Genomic DNA, 26,980 nt, shown 5'->3' on the forward strand with positions numbered 1-26,980 from the left:
GAGCTTTGAATGGTATCTTCATCGGTGCTAACATTGACATTATTTTCAACAGTTAAAACATTGTCTAAATGAAAAATACTGTTTAACAATTAACAAAAGAAAAACTGAATAATCGTATTTTAACATTCCATTTTTAACAAGTGAGCCACATACTCGCAGTATATCATAATTGCACTTGCAATACGATATACTACTCCGGACAATATTCCTCAATATTATTACTATAACCCTATTCAACTCAATCAGTTTTCGACTTCCATAGACATGTATCCCCATCCAGAGTTTTCGGCTATATCCGCCAAATAAACTGACTACAAGGATAGGCTCCGTTAATGAGACATCAACTAAATATCTACTTTATAAGAAAGACATCTACGGGTCAACATGCTATCTTCAATGATAGCAAAAAGTACCCATATCATAGGTTTTGTTGTAAATTGTTCCGTGTCTAAATTAGTGAATGAATAGATACTACCAGATATTTTCCAAAAGGACAAAATTCCGATGGCGATGTTTCTGACTATTATCTTTGTGCGTGGAATTATAAAAGACAAAAAAATATACCAAAAATAACGATAATAAGGCACAAACTACAAAAAAACATTCACCGTGTAAAAAATAAAAATCACAATATCTGAAAGCTATTCAAAAGTACCTCATCGTTTATATAGAAGATCATAGAATTAATCATTGGGTCTTATACTCTAAGATCTGCCACCACCATGACTTGCAAATATATTTCTTACACATACGTCATAGATTTACAGAAAACCAGAAATGTCAAAAGTTAATTTGTAGTTCTTCTATGTCATTTGGTCTCTGATGGAGAGTTGTCTCATTGGTAATCATACAACATCTTATTTATATATTGTGTATGAAATCCAAATATAGAAAAAGAAATGATAAAACATTGACACTTTCAATCATGTTTCAAAATGTTGCCAAGTAAATAGATATCAATCACCGTACATACAATAAACAGCAATAGTATATACTTATAATATGTTGAAGAAATCAAGATTATAACATATAACACAACTAGGGTTCTTATGGAATGTTTGAATATTCTGTATTAATTTAATTTTGTTTTGCATTTTGTTTATGTCCAATTTTTATGCATTCATTACATACTTGCTTATTGCTTATTCAAAATTATGCACAAACATACTGCTGAAAGGTGCAAAGTTATTAAAATGAATTTCATCAAAAACACGCATATATATATATATCTTCTGTGGAATCGGCTCTGATTATCAATGCAATAATAATTGTATAAAATACCAATAAAGGAGAAAAGCGCATAATGGAGAAACGTGTTGATCAGATATGGTATATGCCAAGGTATTTAAGACAGCACATTTGTTTTATTTTGTCATACATTTTATCCACATGCTACTGTGCACAAATCATGTTTTGTGTGCTTGTACAACGACAAGAACCAGATATTCTGACATCACAACTGGTTCTGTCAATCCCGGGAGAAAAAAGACAAAAAAGTCGATAAAGTTATATTTAGTACTACAAAAATCGATTTACAAAATAACTGATCCGGATGCACTCTTTTTTAAAAAGATTTCAGAAAAAAATTCTTCTTTCCTTTGCACATTTGTTATTGTCTGTAAATCTTTATTTTTTTGCCTATTATTACACATTTTTGCTTATTCTTAGTAATTTAGAAACTTATTAGTTTGAATCATAATTGATTTACATTGTACCAATACTCTCAGTTCATTATATCTTTAGTCACAATTTTTCAATTCGTTAAACTTTCTACTCCAGATTGGTAGCGATACAAAACTCGTTTTCATCCTTTTTATGGGTGGGAAATTTTGCAAGAATGCTAGTTTAGTTTACAACACCTATAAAATTTTAAATTATTTCCCAATATAAAGTAGATACCTCACTGTTAAAATAACTGTCCGAGATAAACAACAATTTAAGCTCGGTCATAAATCGTCTGTGGATCGTAATTTGTAATTACAGATTTAAAGTTTAAAGTTGTAATTGATGGCAACAATGGCTGCCTGCCTATGGTTATATAATTGTAGTGATAAACCACAACACTTCTGAAATTGAAACGTTGACATGTAGCTCGCACCCCGTGATGCTTTGTTAATTCTTGTGAATCAACGGTACTTTAGACAAGTCTATGCTTCACATATACCAATTAAGTATATTAAAAGGATACTTAAATAAACTAAACTTTCTCTTATTTTTCAACTGAGATTTAACAGCTCGTAATTCTTCGTAATTTTCATTCTTTCTATTCCTTTAATTAGACTGTCTTATTTAATCTTTATTCAATGAAAAAGCCGCTTATATATATTATGCATTGATAAAAGATCACAAATTTGATATGATTTTAAATAAAAGATTAGACCTGGAGCCATATAAGAATAATACAAACGATGTAGACAAATGTACATAATGTAAAATCTTTACGTAAAAACACAATAAAATCAGAGTCTTAGTAAAGTTATTGTCGAGTGAAAAGCAAACCCAATAAAAGTAATGCTGCAAATGAATCCTCACTAAAAACTAGAAAGACAAAGAGCTGTTCCTTTAACATAAATTTGGTATTTTCAACAACCTTCTAAATCTTTTCGTTTAGAATTCATAACACGAATGCACTATACCAACATCACATTAAATCTCAGAAGTCCAAACACGTACAAATAAGTAAATATGAGCGTAAAAACCGGAGATATTGCATGAACTATAAGCGGATGTGAATAGGTGTCACGCCATGGTGTGCCTCTCCTATGCTTGCATCACACGTCAAACGGTTGTGAAAAGGTGCTACACCATGATGTGCCTCTCCTATGCTTGCATCACACGTAAAACGGTTGCGAATAGGTGTCACGCCATGGTGTGCCTCTCCTTTGCTTGCTTCACACGTCAAACGGTTGTGAATAGGAGTCATGCCATAGTGCGCATCTCCTATGCTTGAATCACACGTCAAACGGATGCACGAGGTCTAGATGGGAATTCTTCATTTCTGAATTCTTTAATTGTTATGCCATTTTTCTCTTTATTTCTTTGGCCATTATTCCTTATTTTTATTTTTTCGACCTATATTTTTTATTATCTATTGTTTTGGTCCATTTTCGCTTGGCCAAATATTTTCTATTTTATAAACCCGTGCATCCACTCTCATGCACGCATCAGTCAAACGGGTGCTTCTGCTATGCATAAATCACACATCAAACGAATGTGAGTGGTGTAACCATAGTTATGCTCGCATCATACGTGCATAAAGGATTTAAGTGTTACAACAGGATACACCTCTGCTAGGAGTGTACAACCCATCCAGCGAACTTAAGTTATCGTAGTATCTATTTTAAAGGAAATCAGCAAAAAATCTTAAACGGAAGCAATTGGCAATTCGTCTTCTTTTTGTCCTTTTCATATAACACGATTCTTATATGACATATCACTGAACATACGAACTTATTTTCTTTATAGTTTTTAGATGAAACTTCAATATTTTTTTTCAATTCCCAACCTTTTTGTAAACTATTAACATTCTACCTTTTCTGTGTACTATATGCAAATGATTTAAAAAATGAAATTTTATGATTTGAATGAAATCTTGTTATCAAATGTCAAAGACCTTTTAACCATGATATATTATCACATCGACATATCGATGTACTGTATAAAACCATTCATAAAAAACACAAAACTGTCATTTTAACTTTGACATTTAACTTTAGTAATCGTCAAATTACTAACGCCCATGACCTTAGCTGCAATCTGATATCAATTAGACATTTAATAAATTATATGCATCCAAAACAAATTTATCTAATTTGACCCTAAAGTACTCTAAAATTGAGAATGCAAACGGAGAATCGGTCAAAGAGACAACAACCCGGCCAAAGAGCAGAAAACATCCCAAGGCCACCATTGGGTCTTCAACACAGCGAGAAAATCCCGCACCCGGAGGCGGTCTTCAGTTGGCCCCTTAACAAAAATGTGTACTAGTTCAGTGAAAATAGACGTCACACTAAACTCCGAAACATATAAATGAACCAAAATTAAAAAAAAAACATACATATAAAAAAGCAAGCTTCTTGTTTAAAGCGAATTTGCTTCGCGAGGAAAACCTTTGAAGAGTTCGGGGGTTCATACTTTAAAATATGCTGGAAAGTTTTTGTAACATCTATAAGATAACTAAGAAATATAAGCTGTTAAATTATAAACGACAAAATTTAGCATAATATATTGATCAAATAATTACGAACGAGCTTTAAAGAACAGCTGTTTTTTATCGTTCGTAACCAGTCTTTTAATTAAAATTTTATTGAAGACAAAATTGAGATCTTAAGTGTATTAGATATGTAAAAAAAGTATATTTTTATCTATATTTGTCCATGTCCGAATTTACAATTGTTTGAGTGTGACAGGACTCAAGAAGTGGACATACGAAAATCAATAAAGACTGTGATTATGAATTTCTTCCTTTACCTTAAAATTCAATAATAATTCTTAAAGTTGAATTAAAGATATAATTCTTGTTTTTCAAGTTTGTAAATGAGTTATATGTAGGTTGGTATCGACAAGCCAATAAATTTTTAGCAGACGACAAGATTCACCTGAGTACACATTGGATCAATAGTATATAGTCCCGGCTAGCAGTTGTACGATCCGGTAGGAAAGCGTTTGGTTGTGCTGTCGGCTTCAAGTCTAGATTAGTAGAAAAATTCAAAATGTCTCAAGAAAAAGTTGAAATTAGAAGAAACATCAAGACTCAACCTACTATTGGAACGAGGAGCACCGTTATCAACCGAACAAGTCATGGCGGTGGTAGCATCATGCCTGGTGGTGGTTCTAGAAGTGTATCAATGAGAATGAGTATGGGTGGATCGGCTCCCTCTTTTGCACAAGGGACAGTTTCATCTATGTCTCATAAGAATGTTGCTAACGTCTTAGACACCAGAGCCAAAGAGAAGACTGAAATGAACGTTTTGAATGAAAGGTTTGCTAGTTACATCGAAAAAGTGCGTTTCGTAGAAGCTCAGAATAAAGCTCTTCTCGCTGAAATTGATAGACTCAAAAAGCAAAAAAACTTTGATGCTAGTGAAATAAAGGAACTATATGAACAAGAAATAGCTGATTCTAGGAAAATAATAGATGATTTATCCGATGAAAAAGCTAAATTTGATGCCACTTTAGTCAGTTTACAAGATCAACTTGAAGATGAGAGAAGAGAGTAAGTTTTTCATTTATAATTTGCTTAACATAATTTCATACTGTATTTATGTAAAACCAAGAGTCATTTTAAGAAAATCAAAGTTCAAATTATTGAAGAAACTCAATTTGCACCAAAGTCAATTAATATTTTAACTTTGTTATAATTATTCAATTGTTGTTTTAAGTTTATTGCTAAAATTCGAGATGCCGGCCGGTAAGTTTGATGATGCAAAAGCCGGCTTCTGAAACCACGCCTCCAAAGAAATAATCCTGCGTCATCAGTTTTCTCATGTCACGTGATTATATAAATTGCACTTCCATTTCATTTCGACAACTTCAAATCCGATCAGAAATTCCCAAATAATATATGCAACACAATCATGATGAAGTCTTTACTAACTAAGCTAGGAAAGAAATAAAATATCTAATATCTCTACAAATAAAGTGTTTAATTGTACTATTACATTAGTGAACAAATGAAAACAACAAGATGAAGGTTGTTGAAAAGCATTGTAAAGTTAACACTATTTGACTTAATGAGGTAAAAACTTAATAATATAAAAAAAAAAATGCCCGATGATGTTTCAATTTTTGTTCGTTATCAAACATTTTTTATCAGTTTTGAATGAACTGAATCTGTTTAATTCGTTCTATCTAAATAAAGAAATAATTACATACAGTTTCAAATTCTTAGCTAGGACATTAATGAAAAAAATCTGAATGGTTAGTCAAGTGTAGATATAATCTATATCGACGGAACTTGTTAGTTCTGGTTCTTTGATCTCATTGTTGAGAAAAAACTTGCATTTAAATGAATGATCATATGATTTTAACCGTATAATATATCTGTTAGACATACTGTTTGTACTTATAATTAGTAATATACTAGTCTAAACATGAATCCCAAATAATGTCTATATTGTTATCACTCCACGTGTAGGACATAGATTGAAAAACAAATCTTAAGTTTTTAAATCAAGGGCCAAAAATTTATGTCTTAAAAAACTACATTGTAAAGATTAAGGATATAAAGGTTATAGCTATTATTACACCGAGGCAATAGAAAACTATGAACGGTTTCGACGCATGTCATTTTGCACTTGTCTGCTATCTTTATTTAGGTTTCCTGATAAATTAACTGTTAAAGGTTACTGTACGATTGGTGCTCAACCAACCAAGACCAATTAACATGTAGAATAAGGATACTTTAAAGTCGAAGAGCATACAGTGCAAAAGATGCTGTTTCTTGTAGATCTACCAATATCTTTTCATACTATAATTATATGACGAATACATTTGTAGTAATAATATTTCAAAGTTTGTATGATCGGTTTTCAATGGGGGATAATACTCTCAGGATCATTTAAAAAAAATGACTCATCTTATAACCTTGAATGAAATGAGAAAATACCCTAAGTTTAACTTAATGTGTATTTAATTCAAGTAAAATAGACCTACTGTGTAAAGGGTTACCTTTTATGGTGGCCTTTAATGGGTATTCTTATGACTAATTACTTGCCGCAAGGGTTAACTTTGGTCATATTACTAAACATTTGAATTTAAACTGGATATAAACCCATTAATTTCACCGATCGATTGAATGACGAAAAACGTGAATGGCTGTGATGTCAAATAATTTAAGACGTTTATTACCCGAATCCCAAAATATCGTTAAACAGAAGTAAATTAAAAATGAATAAAAATGAAGACACGTTACTGAGACGACAACTCTTGAAAAAATTCATTGAAAACCGACAGCACATTTATAGGAACGGCTTCAGTGATTATACAATACTATAGTAAAAGATTTCACAAATTATCCGGGCCATAAGCTTCTCCATGAGGCTTTTTTTTACTTCATATATTTTCATATGTAAACAGTTACAAACTGAATAAGATTTATTGCCTTGTATGTATAAGATGTTCTTTTTCAAGTTTTTGTTTTGATGTAGTCGTCTTGTGTACTTTTGATAAAATTCTGTGTAAAGCTACTTCTGATATTTTGACAAATTAATTATTTAACAATACATTTACTGCTTGTTATATCAAAAGCTAATGAATAACATTTAAATAAAGTTGTTATTTATGCAGTGACACGTAAAACTAACTACATATTATGAACTACATACAGGACAGCATGTGTTAGTACAAACAGAGACATAAATGTATATAAATTTCAAGATACATTTTTATCATAAGAACTGATTCATTTGTATTTCATGTTTCTTTTAAAACAAATAGTCATTGTTCGGGGGTTAGGAACGAATGTTGTTGAAAATGGATCTCGTATTGAAAAAAAAAAAATAAGTAGAGCTTATCTTAAATGTCATTAGCACAAATCTGCAATATAGATATATATCTCACGTTAAAACTAAGTAGAATGTAGGTCAGCATGGTTTCAGTATTAGTGTTTTAAATTTGCTTCAGCAACTGCGAGCAATCTTTCATTCTGTATACTTAGTATTGATTTTGATGTCTTTCAAACCAGTGTTTCAGAGGATCAGTTTTTCTTAAATGATTGTTATCATTTCTACTTTAATGTGCATTTTGTAATTCCACTGAACGAGATCACCGGATTGGATGTTTGACAAACAAGTTTAACCATATCATATCTCCTAATAAGTACTCTAAAAACGATAGTATTTGAAAGTATACTTTGAACATGTTGAATTTTAATGTCGCTTATTAAAGCCGCCTAGAGAAAGAGACAAACGTTATTATTGACATAAGTATTGGACTTATTAGACATACGTATAATGCATTTGTAATGAGTGATGGAACATGTGTTACAATGAGTTATTTAAGATTTTTTAGTTTAGATAATCTTCTGATAAACGGGAGATAATTCAAAAATGAAACCTGTCCCGTTGTGTCAATGTATATAATAATTTGTTCCGCCTAACAAAACCATAAGAACGCTACACAACTTTGAAACAAAGTCAATATAATGAAATTCTTATAATTGGAGAGTTATATTTATTCTTTCGAAACCTTTAATACAACCTGATCTTCAGCCGGTCTTGTGCACCCGATTTTTTGCATAGTTATAAAACTGCAGACTACTATGTGATTAAATCTGAGATTATTAATTTAATAAACGCCTGTTTAAACCCTATTCAATGTTATTTTTACAACAACAATAACGGGTTACTCCCAGTGATTATAGAAATGGGCAAAAACATGTTATATAGATAATCATGTTATTTTTAACTTTCTTCAGTTTGGAATTTACTTGCTTGTAACTTAATTATGACTATATTAAAACCGCTATAACAAAGGAACCGCTTATTCGGACACCTGCCAAGACGGCGACAGTACTAATCTCTTGAACACGTGTTCGGAAACCTTTCTGAACTGAGCAAAGTATTGATTTCTAAGAGGATTTATCAAATTTCAAAATATTTTTTGAAGATTTTAAAGTTCAATATTTAAAAATTTGAAATACCAACAAAATAGAGTAACCTTTAGCGACTATTAAAGAAGATGATAAGATTTTATAATTTTGGTTTAGGGATGTGGCAACTATACATTTCACTGAGCTTAGCACGACCGAATAGTATATCATTGTCTTGTAAACAACATTTTACCCATTTTACTAAGTACACATCCATGACGGCCGCTTCTGTAAAATCATGGTGAAACGCCTTTGATCTGTATTTATTATTGCTGCTAGGTACCATAACTTACACATTTATTTCATCGTTACGTTATAGTGCTCAGCATGACAAGTTTTTACAAGATGTTTCTTTTATACGAAATCTATTTCTTTGTTCCCACATATTCGTTTTTTTTAAATATATTTTACCCTTTATGCACTATCGAAAAATGAAAAAGTCAAAGTGACCTGTCCGAAACCAACCATCAACAACAATAACGATAATGTGAGAATATTGAATCGGTCAGTAAATAACAATCAGAACAGCAAAGGACTAGGTAATTTATTTAAACTTGAAATAAAGTTTAATAAAAGTTCAAATAGAGTTTACACAATAGGTACATAAAACTTCATTCAAATTAAAAGGCTCTTCGTCAACTTCATAAAAGTACTCCACTGTGCAAATTTAATAACGATTTACAAATAAGTGCTTGTTTACAATAATTTAAAATGTCTGGTCTTTAATTAAGAAAATAAGAGGCTATTTATTATGTTGGGCCCCTGTCTGAACAAAACTTTTAGATCATTTAAATCAAGGAGTTACGAAATAAGGACATTTTAATAAGTGACTATTTTCGAATTTGTAATGATGAACTTTTTTTTAGTTAAATGTTGTCCTATTACCTTATTATAGAGGGAAACCGACGATCTATTTTGTTTTGTTGTTTACAAATTTGGGATGAATTGGAAACTTAAAACGTATGATACGATATATTTCCTGAACACTGTTCTTTTTTAATGGCTAAATTATCGGCCATGATAGCTTCTGTTTAACAATAACAACTATTGGCCATGTCTGCTCCTGAATAACAAGAGCGAATGTCGGTCATAACTTCCCCTGTAATAACAAGATCAACTATCAGTTATGTTTGCTCTTGTTATAAAATGAGCGATAATCGGTCCTGTTTGCTACTGTATAACAAGTTCGATTATCGGTCGTGTGTGCTCCTGTAATAACCAGAGCGGTTATCGGTAGTGCGTGCTCCTATAACAACAAAAGCGATTATCAGTCATGTCTGCTCTTGTTATACCAAGAGCGATTATCGGCCATGTCTGCTCTTGTGATAACAAGAAAAGATGATCGGCCATGTCTGCCTCTGTTATAACAAGAGCGATTATCGTCCATGTCTGCTCATACTTACAAGAGCGATTACCGGCCATGTCTGCCTCTAATATAACAAGAGGGATTATCGACCATGTCCGCTACTTTTTGAGTGATTAAGTGGAAACCTCGATTAGCTGTTTGAAACCACAAACAGATAGACATATCTATAATGTCTATTTATAAAGTTGTTTCGTCAGCAGAATATAAATATTCCTTTTCCTGTCATGGAAAACATCATCATCGGTCTATAATAATTATGATATAGGGTTTGTCCATTTGTTTATTACCTCATGATTACATGTCGATTTGGAAGACATTCACTTTCTCGTCAATTGATTCTTGGTGGATTGTTGCCAATAGCAATTCTTGTTTCTACAATTAATTTGATTTCTAAAATTTAAAAATAAAATAAATGCAACTAATGATATTTTTGTTGATTTCCGAATATCCATCTAACAGATGTTAGTACGGTTATACCTACGATAGTTTGAGATATTATCTTTATGAATATTTTTATGCACACCTTTATCCTGTTTATGTGTTATTTGATTTTGGCGCCTATCTCTTATAATAGACTTGCATCATTTCGACTTCTAGTAAAACTATTGATTTGTATGTCTTTTATGTGAAATACCTTCACTAAATATGTTGCCAATAGTTAGCAACGTATTAATGCAACATTATCAAGGCTATGTGGTATTTGATTAAATAATAAAAACCGCCTTCTTTGCACGTTATCAGAATCAATGAATGATTCATATTTATGAAAGGTTAGGAAAAAATACTTGGCCCTTCACTTCTTGGCTGCAATGCAATTCTTTACGCCTACTCGGTGTGCATAAAGTCAGTTACATTTACATGTGTTTCATCATAGATATTTTGTGGGCCAATAGTGATCAAAACCCCAGATTATAACTTACATGTGGTTCACACTTCTTATATCTTTGAAGAAATTCAGTTTCTTTTCTAATCGATGAAGAATCTCAGTTGTTTTTTTTGATCCAAAGAAAATAAATACAATTAATTTTCTGCGTCATCTTTTTTACTTAAAATAAGATAGTCGATACAATACTCATGGCTTTATATTATTTCGTTGTTTTGTGGACAATTATGGAAATATACACAGGAATTATCAATGATTGAACATTTACAATATATAGGCAAATCTATATCAATCTATTTCACAGTTTTAATTTTGAATTGTTTTTTTCGCGTTTAAATTGGCGATTTTAAGTACTTGTTTAGATTAATCCTATTCTATCTGCCAATGCAATCGAGGCATTACTAATTCCATTTTAAATTTATCAAAACTGTTTTTGAAAGTTACGTCAACCATGTAATTTGTACATTCAAACATATCAATATCACTCAAGGGTTCTAACCCAATTGTTGACAAAAGTATTTTGACATTTCAATTCATTCGACATTTGGCACTTTATCAGTACAACCAATGAGTTTATCACAGTACGACAAGATACGAATACAAAAAAACACCATCTACCACCAGAATGATAAAAGCATTTCCATTTTTTGTTATTTATTCTTCAGCGGAAAGTTGCAAATCGTTTTATTTCGAAATAAATGTATTTTTATAATATCTTAACTCAATAAAAAAAAGTGCTGAATTGACATTTATCCGCCTGATTTCATCTTGACTTAGTTAATGGGGTGGACTTATCGGAAAGTGTTTATTTTTGAACATCTATCGATTTAAATTGTCTGAGAGAACTTCTATTATAGATCAAGTACTTCAATTTTAAAAGCACTTATCTTCAAAGGAATTTATTATTGTAAAATTTGATTTATTAAATATAGAGTATCCTATGTAGCCAAGTTTTATTTCTTACTATCTATCCGCCTTTAAACGGATCTTCTTTAGAATTTTAGAATAATCGTTCGGGGTACAATTCAAATATGCATCGAAACATAAGTTTGGACAACACGAAAGTGTTGCATTAAAGCAATCAAGATATACCAGTTCTATAACCTAACACAGATTCTTGTATTTAAGGAAACAAAAAAGAGGGTCTGGTTCTGTAAACTTGGCAGAAGGTTACTTATACGAAATGTAATTATTTTAAAGGAAGTTATTGCAGACAGTCGCTTCGGTTAAAATCAACAGAAACCTTCCATTATAATTTTGTATTTTCGTTTTTGACAACAGTTTTCCAATTGTCAACTCCTCTATATTTTCCATAATTAGTTTAGTTGAAACAACTTGTGTTCGTATATAAACGAAAGGCACACATTTATATAAATATGTATTACAATCTTAATCAGTATTCTACTCTGTAATTTCAGCCGGATAAATGCAGAAAAGACAGTAGATGACCTATCTAATAAAATAGATAGACTTAATGACCAACTAGGAAATAATGAAGGAGAGCTAGCCAATCTTAGACTTAGGATAGAGACTTTGGAAGATGAGAACGCTCGTTTGAAAAAGGACAAGAGAACTCTTCAAGATGACATTGGTCGTATTAGGGCTGTAAGTCTTTCTAAATCTACAATTCACTGTGAAGATTGTTAGATATATTTGACTACCATCTAATGATCATATACCGTAAATCTAATCTTCAATTAGGTTGATGAATATATAGCGCAAATATATCTTAATGTAGTAGCCAGTAATGTTGTAAACATTCACTAAACATTCACAATTAAAAGTATTGCTAAAATTGAAAGAAAAATTTTCAAATTCAATGACTAAGTAGACATTCCTATAGCAATGTCAAGGCAGCATTTGCTAATATTACATAGAAAAGAGAAACGTCTATATTAAAAAGGAAGATGCTACAACATTGATTTTGTTTATTGTTGTATTTGTAGGATCTGGATGAAGAGACTTGTAAGAGAATTCAAGCTGAGATGAAACTACAAACGGCCGAAGAGGATTGCAAGTTCCAAATCAATATCTATGAAGCTGTAAATATATTTTATATTGCAGGGGAAGTTACTAAATGCAAAATAATGTTCAAATAAAAAAAAGAGACGTCGTTACCGATGTAAATAATCAATTATTGAACTGAAATGATAATATTATAAAAAAACTGCAAGTTAATGTGATAAAACCAACAATAAAGTTTTTGGATAGTATCTCATGATTAACCGTTTGGTTGTTCTATACAATACATTCTAACCTTAAAACAAGTTGATAAAATATTCTGTCAAAATAAATATGAAACTGCAAAATAACTATTAGATATTGTAACATAATATCATATTGCTATGTCATTAATTGTTTGTAAAGAAAAAAAAGAAAGGTTTGATTTAAAAATAAGACAAACTTTGCTATGCATCATTCAAATTTTGTTTTTGCTTAGGAAATTGCTGAACTGAAGGCCATGCTTGACCGTGACAGGAGCATCGAGATGAAAGACATCTGGAAGGGCGAAATCTCTAAGGCCATTAATGAATTGAACACACAATATGCTTCAGAAGTTGATAGAATTCAAGCAGAAATGCAAAAGAACTATGAGATGCAGGTAAAGGTTTTGTCATAGACGATACACCATTAATGTTATAATAATGATAAGAAGAATGCCTCTTCTTCACAATTTGTTGTACGAGTATTTGTAGCAGCTCTTCAAAATAAGCTGCCAGTAAATTCTTATACACTGTTAGGTCCTTTCTGATAATTGTGCTCTAAAAAATCATGTTTATCTTTTGTCTTTTCTAATTACAACAAGATGTGTTCTGTTCTTTTGCAAGTAACATTAGAGAGCTTAAAACAGAAAATAATATCAATGAGTCTGAAGAAATAAAATGGTGTATTGAAAAAATCTTACCCACATGATCATATTGTTGCAGTATCACATGCACTGTAATGGAAGTACCTAAAGTTTTGGAATTGTTCTCCATTGCAGTTACCTTTACACGGGTCAACTTGCCTACATTAAATTAAACAGACACTGGATGTAGTTATAATTAATCAATTAGTACATAATTCCCTCATAACAATTTGTAAGCTAACTTTTAAGCTGTTAATCGAAATGGCATTTTTTTATTTTATAGTAATAACATGTTAAATAAGTAGTATATTTCACTATTAATAAATAATTACAGATGAACGAAATGAGAGCCGGTTTAAACAGAGACAACATGGAAACTATGAGTGCTAGGGAGGAAAGCAAGAAAGTTAAAGGAAAACTGAACGAGCTACAACCACTCATCAGCCAATTACAAGCTGAGGTATGTAAAACCTAGAAACGTCACGAAACCATGCACATAATAATATAACCCCCATTGGAATAATTTGGATTTAACCTTCCACCTTAATGGTCACTGGTGGGACCTTTTATCACAATATATCCCTTTTTTTAATAGGACTGGGCAAATTAGAAGGCTACAGTCATATAAACTTATGCGCTTATAGATTTATATGTGGATTATGACTTAAATAATGTAATGGCATATATGAAATAATGAGCGTAACATACGTTTACAAATTTCAATCCTGGTATCTATGATGAGTTTATTTACAAAACCAAGATAGTCATGAAAGCCAGTTTCCTGCTTAACAGTATTTATGAGCATGTATGTATGTATCCTCAACCAAAAAGAAAACAAATCTTCATATGATTGTATTTCTAATTATTTGCCAGAATGCCATGCTGAAGTCTAGACTGGAAGGACTACAGGTCCAGTATGATGATGAATGTCGCGAACATGAGTCTGATGTTAACAAACTGCAAGCATCAATCGAGAGATTGCAAATGGAGATGGATTCTGTCCTAACAGAACTTCAAGTCCTCCAGGATGCCAAGTTATCATTGGAGTTGGAGATTGCTGCTTACAGGAAACTGTTGGAAGCCGAGGAGACAAAGTATGTTTAGCACTTAATGTAGCTTTTGATTTGATTTGATTTCTTTAATTTTTTATTGTCTTTTGGTGAGGGAAAGATTAGAAAAAAAATCATTTCTTTGTTATCAAATTTATGTTGATGATTTTACACATGAATAATTTGTTTTCAGTAAATTTTGTTATAAAATATAGACATTTTTTTCGGCCGTTATCATTTCTGTATTGCGGTTGGCCTTTTCCCATTTCAATGATTATTTGAATAATCCATGTACTATGGACATCTTGATGTTATCATAAAAGTCCAGTGGCCTTCATAAAGAAATATATACACAAGTGCAATTATGTTGAAAACATTTAAATTACTGTTGTCTTATTTTTATTTTATCTTAGACTTTAAAGGCATAGGTTGTATCACTTCATATAAACTATTTGTTTTCAGCATGAGACGTGTTGTTGAGCATTCCAGTGGATCACGTAGCGGTGGCGCTCAACTGCTTTCTGACATGATCGTTAGCAAAGGAGGTTCCGGAGATTCACAGAAAAGCAGTTAGTAACAATTTCACATTTGTGATGCCATCGTGTGATGCATACAGAAAATTGTAGTGTTTCAATGTAGTTGTTTTCAGACGTCATTTCATGTGCCTGTTTTTTTTTATCTTGCCTATACAGTCTTTTATAAATCTCTTTTATATTTGAGGAGCCGCAGAAATAGTGCAATTTCAATTATAAAGCATGCATTATAGTATGGAGTTAAGCATCGGATGTTGACATTAGAATTAATATAATGATGCAAAAATGTGACTAAAAGCTTAGATTTTTTAATACTAGTTATAATTGTGATAATCATGCTTTGTTTTTTTATGCAACATGCTTTGTTTAACCTTATAGCCATTATATGCTTGTTTATAATATTCAAATTTATCGATGGACAATAAAATGTCATATAATGGATTTCCTTTGTATATTTGACTAACAAGTAAAACAGAACACTATAAGTAATTAGAGATGGCTCATACAACATATAACAATTATGAGCGAAATAGTTTTCCTTAAAAATTGTATAGCTTTCCATAACCTTCCCTATTTTCCTAAGCTTTGGTATGCGGTTTTTATTTTTCCCTATTCCAATTTAATTGGGTTATGGAGAAATTGACGGATATTGGTTTATGGAACGAAATTTTGCCTCCAAAATTGTCTACCATTTTCTGTATGTTGTCAATGTCGGATTGTGTGGCATAGTTGGTAGTGTGGTTCGTTCTTATACTGTATTTATTATGAAAGTTTTTATATTACTTTATTATTAGCACTGCAGAAATTAGTTGCTTAAAATCATGCAATATCCATATCAAATTATAGAAAGCATTTTTATTAGTTTATTGAGCAAATATGATAGTGCAACCATTATGTATATACAGGGAGCACCGGGGGCGATTGCAGATATTCGTGTCATATTTACTAACTTTAAAAAGTGTATAAGAACCAATATGATGGTTTGATGTTTGCATGTCTTGCTAACATATTCATTACTAATACGTACTTGACAATAGGTTCAAAAACTGCCTTGCATGAAAAAGCACATTAACGTTCATATTTTTTCCTTATGAAACTTTGAGTACTTATGCCAATTAAAAGCACAAACAACACATTATTCTCAACGCTATAAACTCAAACACAGGTTTTTTTTTACAAAACTCGGTATAAAATTATCCTTTAAAAATGTCTTTAATCTAGAAAATTTGCAATTCCATATACAGTTTTAACCTTGAGCCCACTGAAATGACAATTGTGGTTGAAATGCGTATCTATTGTATTAAAGTGCTAACCTTTTAATTTGATTCAACGTTACGTAAAAATACATGAAGTAATCCATGAGGTCATAAACGGAGCATAGCCGAGTGAGACGACAGCGTCTCCTGCTAAAAAAAAAACAAAGAAAAAAGTATTTCATTATTATCCAGCACAAGACTGATTTTAAAGTGATATATATAAAAAGAAGTGAACTGGTCTTTAATTTGAATTAAATGGGTTTTGAATTTTGGCAATTAGTGTATTGTTCATTATTTAGAATATTTCGGTGTTGGCAGTTATTTTTCAACATATAAGTTCCGTCAGTGCTGACATTGTAAACGGAAAATGGTAGACCAATTTTACGCAATTAAGTTATCAATAATTATTGTTGTCAATGGTATTCAACCATATTTTGCAGATGCTAACCAGATAAGTAAGTCTAAATAGTCACGTGATATACGGACGTTGATCTATATACAACAGAAAGTAACATGTATAAACAAGTTCTTAATAAAACACCAAATTACATCCAAGATACCAATTTCCTAACTTCCATAACAAAATTCACATGATATATACTCAATTCAAAAGGAACACACAATCCTAACAACTTTTAAAGTGCAACATAAATAAGTTGCCTAATAAAAATAGAGGTGCCATTAAATGAATTCGCAAAATAACATACTTTTCAAAAGCAATAACATAAACAGTACCAATTTAACTGCAGTAAAGTGTCTTTTAGAAAATGGGAAAAAAGCATTATGTACAATTTTCAAGTTCTGATATTTTTATAAATTTTAATTATCTCGCACACGTTTTTGTGTGATGAAGAACAAGACACGAGATGAAGGATGTGACTAGCTTCTGTACCAGACATCAGAGAAATATGGAGTAAGTTGATAACTTCTTAGCTGTTGTGAATGAGCTTTTAATGATATTTTGCTTTTCGGAATCTGCCGTATGTTCTAGCTCATAATGACACACATCTGCTATGTTCTTGATGGAAAGAAAATGTTATGACCGTCAATGCATATTTATCATTGTGATTTTTTTTATTCATCTACAAAGTATTGTATTAAAAGGAAAAATATCAGGGTTTTTATTTTGATATATATGTATTATTAACAATATTTCCTGTATTTAATGAACTTAATTAACTTAAGTACGCATGTATTTCATTAACAACCTCTTGTAAAGAATAACAGATGATGGGTATATAATCGGAAACAATGGAATTACCATTCCAAAAATAGACTATCCCTTAAATTAATGCATGGAATAAAATTGCATGATTTTGAGCATGATTTGTGCAGTGTGAAAAGTGTTATTTAACAATAAAGATAAAAGTTAGCATTTTTAGATTGTTAGAAGTAACAGTCTTGTTAACTAAAGGAACTTTAATGTTTTTAATATTTATGCTTTCACATTAATTTTTTTTTTATTGAAATAAGAACTTTTTAATAACAAACATATAGTAGTAGAAATGAATTTTAGTTTAGAAATTTCGTTATTTAAGTTATAAAATTGATAATGGTAATGTCACACTTGCAATCCATTTTCAGCATTAAGTGAATCGTCAAATAAAATTCTGGTACAAAGAACATGTAGAGGAGATATATCTATTGAGAATGCCCAGCCAGATGGAAGCTGTGTCACCTTGAAGAATTCATCTAAAAAGGTAGCCCGAACTCTTTCTTTTAACACGATATATTTCATATCGCTATGGAGTTGTAATTGTGTATTAAATTATACATCCATGGGTATTTATTATTAAAATGTATAAACCATACTTTATGCACTTTATGCAATATTTTCACTTCAAATTTTTCACTTTGTATTTTTGATGAGTTAATTGATGAATTTAAGTGAAGAAGCTTATTAAAAAGTCGTAAAAATGTGCATAAAGTATGACGTAAGATATAATTAGTATGAATAGGAAATCCTTAGTATGCAAATGTACAATGGTATATAACATTTTTGTATATATGCAAATGTAACAAAAGAAATTTTCTGTCTATATTACCATTCTGCATTTGTTTTAAAGTGGTCAGAGGTTGCTTGATTCAGTGTGCTTATCAAAATATATTATATTTATTATCTCAAAATATAAGTCGTTTGAAATCTTTGCTATAAATGTTATGGTCTACGGATGTATCGTATCAACAGTATCTTGTGTAATGTAGAAGCATGCCAAGCTGGTAAATAACAGGAAAAGCATGCTTCATATATATTTTGTTGTAAAACTTGTATTCAATTCTTCCTTTTCTGTCTTCGAAGGACATAACAAGCTATAAAAGCACCAACTTCCATAATGCAACATGTGAATGAACAAAACATTGGTCCACTGTTTTTAAGTTGTTCATTGCTAAAACATTTCGTTGATAACCACCCCATTTTCTCTCATGACCCAGTCATATCTGTAGGTTGTTTTTACCAGCCCATTTTCTCTCATGACCCAGTCATATCTGTAGGTTGATTTTTTTGCTAACAAAGTCATAGGTCCACTCTTCAATTTGAAGAAACTGTTCGGTTTTATTGAATACATATTTTTCCCATCTTGTCCTTTTCTTTTCATTTGTAAAAATGTCAAGAGAACGATATTTAAAATTGTTACCATTCTTAAATCCAATTACATATAATGGAATATCTAGTTACCATTCTTAAATCCATTTACATATAATGGAATACCTAGCTTTATAGCATTTGAAATTTGAATGCAAACGAATATAAACTTCTGCTTGTAGAAAAGTACATCACCAGGTGGCAAGGTAAGCGCCGTGTGCGTTGAAATGCTAATTAATTATATCTTTAAATCAATCTCAGTATCGTTGGTATATAGGGAAAATCACTAAGACATATGTATACACGTAGTTTGTTTCATAATATTGGAATAAATAAATACATATATTGCAAATACGATCTTTGGTGAATAATGGGACCAAATTCTGTTTTTAAATGAAACAAACTACGGACAGTAAACCCTCAAAATTCACTTTATCTGGTGGTTGTCCCAACGATCGCCCTTGTTTGGCTATGTAGCATTATTATTTGGGTACTGTTAGGTGACATGTTATCTCACCTCAATCAATCGATCATTCTCGAAAATCACTGCTACTATTGGTATGATATTTTTTTTTGTGGGGGGGGGGGGGGGGGGTTGCTGGCATATGATAAAAAGATAAAATAAATAAACTTAGTTGTCTCAAATGTTCTATATTTCGAACTTTTAAATCTCGTTATAGTTCTACATTTTCAGTGATTTCTACTAATAGTTCCTGATGGATAATCGTGGTTTTCTTTCTTTTTAAATCATCTTGCATGCTGTTGACTAAACATAATATACCACTAAGATCTATCTACTATATATAGACATATGTTACAGTGGAGTAGGGGGCAAACTCATGAAAGTGACATGCAAAATAAAAAACCAACAAAACTTTTCTTTAGTACTAATAGTCTAACTCCTGTCAGTGTACGCTTTCATTTTCCTTTTTTTTTTTTTATAATTTTCTTTTTGGCTAAAAAAGGGGGGGCAAAGACATAGTTTTGTGGCTCCTACTCCGCTGAGGTAATATTCTTCTGCATGCATATGACTCATACAAGTACTTAATCAAGTACAAATGCAATTGATATACATTCGAAGAACGTGTAACTTTGACAATTGATATAATAGTTGAAAGTGAATTCGTTTTAAAGACGTTCCTTTTAAATTGACTTTGCTCAATAATTCGATCAATCAATTAATTTGTCATTAGAGAAATATAATATATATAAATTCTTTAAAATGAAAAGTAATCTCTCAAGCTTCGTATTTTTCATATCAAAGTGAAATATCATCAGAGGAGATGAAAAAGGCAGAGGAACATATATTAAATAATAATAAAACAGAATTCTTATATTCAAGTATTTATCAATCAAATATTAAAACATTGAGGTTCATTTTTCAGGATATTGTTTCTGTTAGCTTGAAAGGATGGTCTCTGAAGAAGACGGTGAATGGTGTTAACAAACATACATACACCTTTTCAGATATCAGCCTGTTGAAAGGGAAAGAGATAAAGGTAAGAAATCCCAATAAGACGGGGAACTCCTTTTATAGATTATGACAGGGAACAGCCGTTAATAATTGAGAAAGGTATCTATCCAATTTTGAAAGTTCCTTTTTGTTTTAAGAGATGTGGTATGATTGCAAATGAGACGGCTATCCACTAGAGAGAAAATGACATGGATGTAAGCAACTATAGGTCACCGTACGACAAAAGTACATTTGAAACGATTGAAATATGTAAACGCATTTGTGTGTATATATGATTTGCAAATATGAACTTAATAATATATTAATTTTATCATTAGTACAGAAAAAAATATAGCACGAGTACAAATTTTCATATCAATGTTCTCTTTTCTCTTTAAATAAGTTTTTTTGTAATTTTGTATTTACTTTGAAGTATTTACATGGTAGAAATGTCCAGTTTATAATATTTATAACACCTAGATAATGCGTTTTTATAAAGAATATATTTTAATAAGTTGATATAATATTACTAATATAAATGATATATAATCTCGTTTCAGCTGTTCTCCAAGGGAGCTGCAGAACTTGCCAAGGATAGTGACATAGTATGTGACATTTTTTCCTGGGGATTGTCCGGCACTTTCACTTTAAATGATGACAAAGGAGTGGTAAGTACATGTTTGCTTATAGTTAATATACTTTCGGCACACCATATTTTTGTGTTGTGGCCTGATGTCTTTGACCCATTGTCCTTGAAAGTTTGTAAATTTTACATCTTTAATAGAATTATTAATATATTTCGAGTTTTGTTCCAACTGCTCGTGCTAAAAGTAAAACTCCTTTAAAATGGGATATTTGTTACCCATTCAATATAGAAAGTTTTTTTCGCATATAGAATACAATGTTTTATCATATTTTCTTACAATATGTATGATATATTCCATATATATATTTTCACACATAACAAAATTATTATAAATCCTTTTTTTTTTTTTGTAGGAAAAAGCAACATTGACCATCAAGACTGCTTCATAAAGGATTGTAACAATTCAGCAATCCAGAATTGTATTTGTTTTTGTGACACAACTTACATTTGTCTTTTTATTCATTTGTTTTATGACAGTATACCAAGTATGTGTGCAATAGATGAATCTGCTAATCGGCTTCCTGTTTGATTGATAATGTTCCATCAATTTAGCTTTGCTAGTTGTAATGAGATTTTTAACGCGTCCATACTCAAATTTCTTGCCTATACATGAAGTTCATCAAATCTTGATTTTTAGCCGTAGGGAATAATGGGATGTACAGTTATTTCTATGTTGAGATTTAGATACGAATATCTCTTCATAATATATTTTGGTTTCCCAGAATATAGCCGATATGATGTTCTAGGTAGTTGCATAAACGGTTAAGTTTCAAATATAAATGTTTGTTGTATATATAATATCTGAATGTCGAAATAGTATACTTTCTTCACATGCAGGGTCACAGAATTGGTTTTAAATTTTCATGTATATTATTTTTGCGTATTCCGAAATTCAACATTTAGTTATTTTCGTTGGAAACCTCAACATTTCCATTGTTATTGATGCGTTAAAAGTTGTTCGTGTGGGTTTAATATTCTCATTTTGACGATAGAGGAGCAAAACTCACGATGAAAATGTATTCGTTTACAGTTTGTATCATACTTCATTTCATTTTTGTTTATGATATATTGATTCTACAAGGCGGCAAATATTATATTTTGTCTTTACAACATTCCAAAACCTCAACGATTGCTGCAAAGATTGGTTGTGAATTTTGATCATCTTTAAGAATATATATTTGTATTTTAAGTATTAGTTTTAAGCTTTACGAGAAAACATTTGGGTTTATTGAATAACTTTATTCAGCCCTTTCTATATTTTATATTTTGCAAAAAGTCATGTTTTGTTATGGTGATTATATTAGATTTAGAATATTATATATGGTTTTATTCAATAAATATTTTTACATTTATTTGTTTTTTGTACATATTCTACTAAGGACTGGTTTTAGTCCATAACTCACCAACAAAGCGTGGTCGATACGGTAAAAAGTTAATCGGAATGTCAAATGCGGTCTTTTTCGACAGAAAGGATGCCATGCAGTTACAGCAACTCATTACAATGTTATAAAGAATCCTTTACACGTGTATAAATTGAGCGTACGAATCTGTATAAGGTAACACAATGCTGGATTCTCGAATATCTGAAGTAAAGAGTTTAAGATTTACAATTCTCTTTATTTAGAATTAATCAGATAGGGCGATTCCCCCTGAATTTCTTTTACTTTAACAGGGTAAAAAAATCCGATAGATGTTAGAAAACACTGGATCTTCAATAAAAATGAGTCTGATTAATAATAATTTTTCATATATTCATAAAATCAAAATGTTATCCAAAGCTATAAAGTGTTGTTAAAGACACTCAGTTTAATACACTAGATCACATTTTACGTATTTCTACAAACTTTTGTATTTAAGGACATCCTCAAATTTCATTTATAATTAATTTGCATGTGAAAGACAAAATCTTATTTAAATTCCAAAAGAACGAACACCTCATTCGTTTTTGCAAAAATTGTTCAAAATTTGCCAAAATCTCATAATTATACATTTATTCTTTAAAGCTTAAAAATAAATTCAGGGGAAATTGCTTCTACCACTTTAAATTTCCTATTGACAACCTGAAAAATCAACGTTTATTCAATTGAAAAGAAGGCTTGTAACAGTAACACGAGAGCATGTTTGGGAATTCAGCATTGCAATAAATGTTTAATAAAAAATACATTGAAATACATAGAAAATACAATTTAAACTAAAAAAAAAAAAATGACATAGACCTATATTTTCACCACAACAAATTGGTGATTGAACTGGGACTTTTTACTTTGTATAAACGAAACTAATATTGCATAGAGTCATTGTTAACATAGTTGGGTTTAACACGCTTCTTAACAAAATTGCTTTTAGATGATAATCACAACACGGCATAGAATAACACAAAGGAACACTTTAAAGTTTTATCAGAATGTACAACCAAACACCATATATTAAAGTTTTATCAGAATGTACAACCAAACACCATGTATTAAAGTTTTATCAGAATGTACAACCAAACACCATGTATTAAAGTTTTATCAGAATGTACAACCAAACACCATATATTAAAAGGCTGAAATAACATCGACTTGGTACACATCTGATATGTTTTGTATTCTTTTTTGTAAAGTATATATATATAGCATTTTACTAATTTTTGTCTGATAGGAAATATATTTTACTTATTACTGCACCATGACGAGTAAGAGAGTTTTATATTTTACACACACTTTCTTTCGTAAAAAATACATATTTCTGTTGCAAATTACATTTAAACAAATTAACCGTATAGTATAATGATCGAATTACGTAGGGCTGTATTTTTCAAATTAGGTAATGAATAATGCTAGCATGAATTGGTGATGACGTCCTTGCATGTGAAAACGGGTGATGGAGCCTTATCCCTTTAAGCATTATTGCTAGTATTATATTTTCAGCAGTGATTCATTTTATAGTGTAAGTTAAAATACTGAGGAATTATGAAATCATTAATTGAAAAATAGGCAAAAACAAATACCATATTGATCGAAAATATTAATATACATTTTAAAGAATTTGCGTTCATTGCTTTAGGAAAATAACCCGACTGGAAGTTTCAATTAACTATGCAGTATTATGGAAAAGTTTGATTTAATTGTAGGCATGAGTCACGCTTCCAAAAGAGTAAGCTTAGTGAAGAGTGCAAGAGGAGACATTAGATTTGAGGGATGTGATGCATCTGGAGGATGGGTTGCCATAAAAAATAATGGAGCAAAGGTAAACAGTTAGAAAGAAAGAATTTGTTCAAATTAGATCCACGAGACTGATTGAAATGCTAAATTAACTATCGTATGCATAACAGTAGTTTATTTTGTTTATGAATATTGGGATGAAATTGCACGGGGGACAAACAACGATAGTCAATTGTTTCATTATACTGTTTGATTTTACGTTAGAAAAGTGCTTGATTTGATAGGGGATCACTACAGGATAATTTCTTCGGCTATATAGTAACTTTTAACTGTTTTATTACCTAATTCATAACAAAAAAATATTAACTTGAATATACCATATAATGCATTTTTAATTAGAATTGGAAAATTCTAGTAAGATTTTTTTTTATTTCAAAGGCGATTAACATGAAAGGATGGACATTAAAGAAGGTGATCAATGGTATGGATAAATACAGCTACACTTTCACAGCAGACAATGTTGCACAACCTGGCAAGGAATTAAGGGTAATGTTTCTTTCATATATATATATGTTATATTTAAAAGAATACTCGTTATCAATCTTGTTTATGAGCAAATAAATGTAAGGTCATTGCACCAAATATAGACTGCATACATTGAACCTAGAGTTCAAAGCTTTTTAAAAGCAAAAAAAAATGATGTTGCAATAGTTACAGTGTCAACTGTTTGTAAAGAATATGACATTACTATGAAGTATGCTGATTTCACTTACAGACAGTATGTTTTGATTGCCAAGTTCTGTTTACAATGTTTTTTTACACTAAATGAACCATATCACTAAAATTTACTTCTGTTCATGTTCACAAACATTTTTGTCTTTCACTTCAGCTTGTTGCAAGTGGCATGAAAGATGAGGCAAAATACAGCGATATTGTCGTAGACAACTTTACATGGGCACCAACAGGAAAATTCTTCCTTGTGGACGACAACAATTCAGTAAGTACAACTTTATGTATTGAAAGTATGAACATTGACTTTATATAACAAAAAAACTGGCAATCAGTTAAATGAAGGAAAACTGTTTATAGGGGGAAATTTATGAACTACTTAAAGATATGAATAACATATGTACTTAAATATAAGCATCTAACAACGCTTTGATTGTTGTTTTTCATCTCGTTAGTTGTATAAGATCTTCAACCATGAACTAACAAGTGAGAGCAAAGTGAAAACGGCTCTTAATGTCGACTTAAAAAAGGAAAACTGATTGAAAAATTCAAACGGTATAGTTTCTAACAATTTGTTTGAAAATATAAATAGAATATCTGTTGATATCAAATCAGACGAAAAAGGTAACAACATTTAGTAAACTTGTAATAGACTTGTAATGAGTAATAAAATATCTGTTTGATTAATAAGAGATTCATTGCTCGGAATATATTTTTCTAACGCGAATTCTCAATAAATAAAACATTGATATTTTTCGTCATGCATCTTTAACCATACCTCATTTTTTAAAACTTTTAACAGGAGAAAGCTACAATGGACATCAAAATTGACAACTAAAAGACAAGTGCAGCTATGTAGACAATGAAACATTCCATAGAGAGACTTTTCATAGACATCAAATACAATATGTTTTTGTATGCTTTCAAATGCTTTCGGATTTACAACTATAAGATGCGTTGTCATGCATATTAAGGTTATAGTTCGTAAAAATATTTTAGAGAAATTGTTGTTGCTTTCGCTTGTTTACTTGCTTTTTAACATATATATCTTAAAGAATTTTCTTATTTGAATATAATAGATTTATGACAATTGTTGAATTGTTCAGTGAAATCCAGAATTATTTTGTCAAGATATTTAGAACTATGACCAAATCCATTATACTACAACGCAGTTTTTTTTCTATCAAAAGAGTTTATTTTGAAAATAAATACATAGATTTATATACATATTTTCATGTTTTCCATTAAATAAAATAGATTTAGATACAAATAGTGTTTACATCTTTGTATTACTACCTGTATTGAGCTGTTTCAAGTATTTACCAAGCCATATAGACATTATTACATTGTGTGTTGCCTACTTATCATTCAAGATCATTATTTTACCTCAGTATAAATACTATATAAATAACACATAGCTGAGAGGGTGATAGAGCAGATTGTTACCCCGAGAAAGCATTGTCAACTGAGGCGAAGTCAAGGTTGACAATGTCTTTTCGAGGGGTAACAATCTGCTCTATCACCCTCTCAGATATGCTTTATTTAATTTATTATACTGAATGTTCTGTTATTACTGTCTATTAAATTTTAAATTCAAAGTAATAAACTATGTCGTCTTGTACATAACAATCATCCGTATTTATTAAAACGCACACTTGAGCAAGCGTCTCCGTGAAGGGTAATAGAGTATTTGCCATGGGATAGTGTAAATTGTTTCCCTCGTATTAACCAATCAAAATCTGGCATTTTGACATCAAGTATAATAAAAGGAGATGTGATATGATCGCTAATGAGTCAATTATCCACCAAAGTCCTGACATTGAAGAAAGCAACTATAGGTAACCGAACGGTCTTCAACAATGAGCTGAACGCATACCGTATAGTCATTTATAAAAGT

At 30.7% G+C, this 26,980-nt stretch overlaps 1 protein-coding gene across 3 annotated transcripts; it reads left to right on the forward strand.

Moving 5' to 3' along the window:
* The first annotated feature begins 4,617 nt into the window (after positions 1 to 4,617).
* On the forward strand, positions 4,618 to 26,353 carry LOC127728644 (retrograde protein of 51 kDa-like). Of its 3 annotated transcripts, XM_052236175.1 has the most exons (12): positions 4,618 to 5,215; positions 12,258 to 12,444; positions 12,786 to 12,881; positions 13,280 to 13,441; positions 14,022 to 14,147; positions 14,561 to 14,781; positions 15,199 to 15,305; positions 18,110 to 18,225; positions 19,292 to 19,315; positions 20,495 to 20,608; positions 21,123 to 21,230; positions 21,562 to 22,560. In XM_052236175.1, the coding sequence occupies exons 1-12, from the start codon at positions 4,713 to 4,715 to the stop codon at positions 21,595 to 21,597; spliced, it is 1,800 nt and encodes a 599-aa protein (XP_052092135.1). In that variant the 5' UTR covers positions 4,618 to 4,712; the 3' UTR covers positions 21,598 to 22,560. The 3 variants fall into 3 exon arrangements, with proteins under 3 accessions (XP_052092135.1, XP_052092136.1, XP_052092137.1); XM_052236176.1 differs by lacking the exon at positions 19,292 to 19,315; XM_052236177.1 differs by lacking the exons at positions 18,110 to 18,225; positions 19,292 to 19,315; positions 20,495 to 20,608; positions 21,123 to 21,230; positions 21,562 to 22,560 and adding exons at positions 24,324 to 24,439; positions 24,793 to 24,900; positions 25,244 to 25,351; positions 25,886 to 26,353 and having other exon boundaries at positions 4,623 to 5,215.
* The last annotated feature ends 627 nt before the right edge of the window (positions 26,354 to 26,980 follow it).

This window comes from Mytilus californianus, unplaced genomic scaffold, assembly GCF_021869535.1.
Source record: "Mytilus californianus isolate M0D057914Y unplaced genomic scaffold, xbMytCali1.0.p SCAF_2, whole genome shotgun sequence".
Taxonomy (NCBI): Eukaryota; Metazoa; Mollusca; class Bivalvia; order Mytilida; family Mytilidae; genus Mytilus; species Mytilus californianus.

Coding starts and splice junctions, on each gene's coding strand:
- LOC127728644 (XM_052236175.1), top strand. CDS start 4,713: ATGTCTCAAGAAAAAGTTGAAATTAGAAGAAACATCAAGACTCAACCT. Junction 18,226..19,291: donor TGAAGAATTCATCTAAAAAG/GTAGCCCGAACT, acceptor TTCTGCTTGTAG/AAAAGTACATCACCAGGTGG. Junction 21,231..21,561: donor TAAATGATGACAAAGGAGTG/GTAAGTACATGT, acceptor TTTTTTTTGTAG/GAAAAAGCAACATTGACCAT.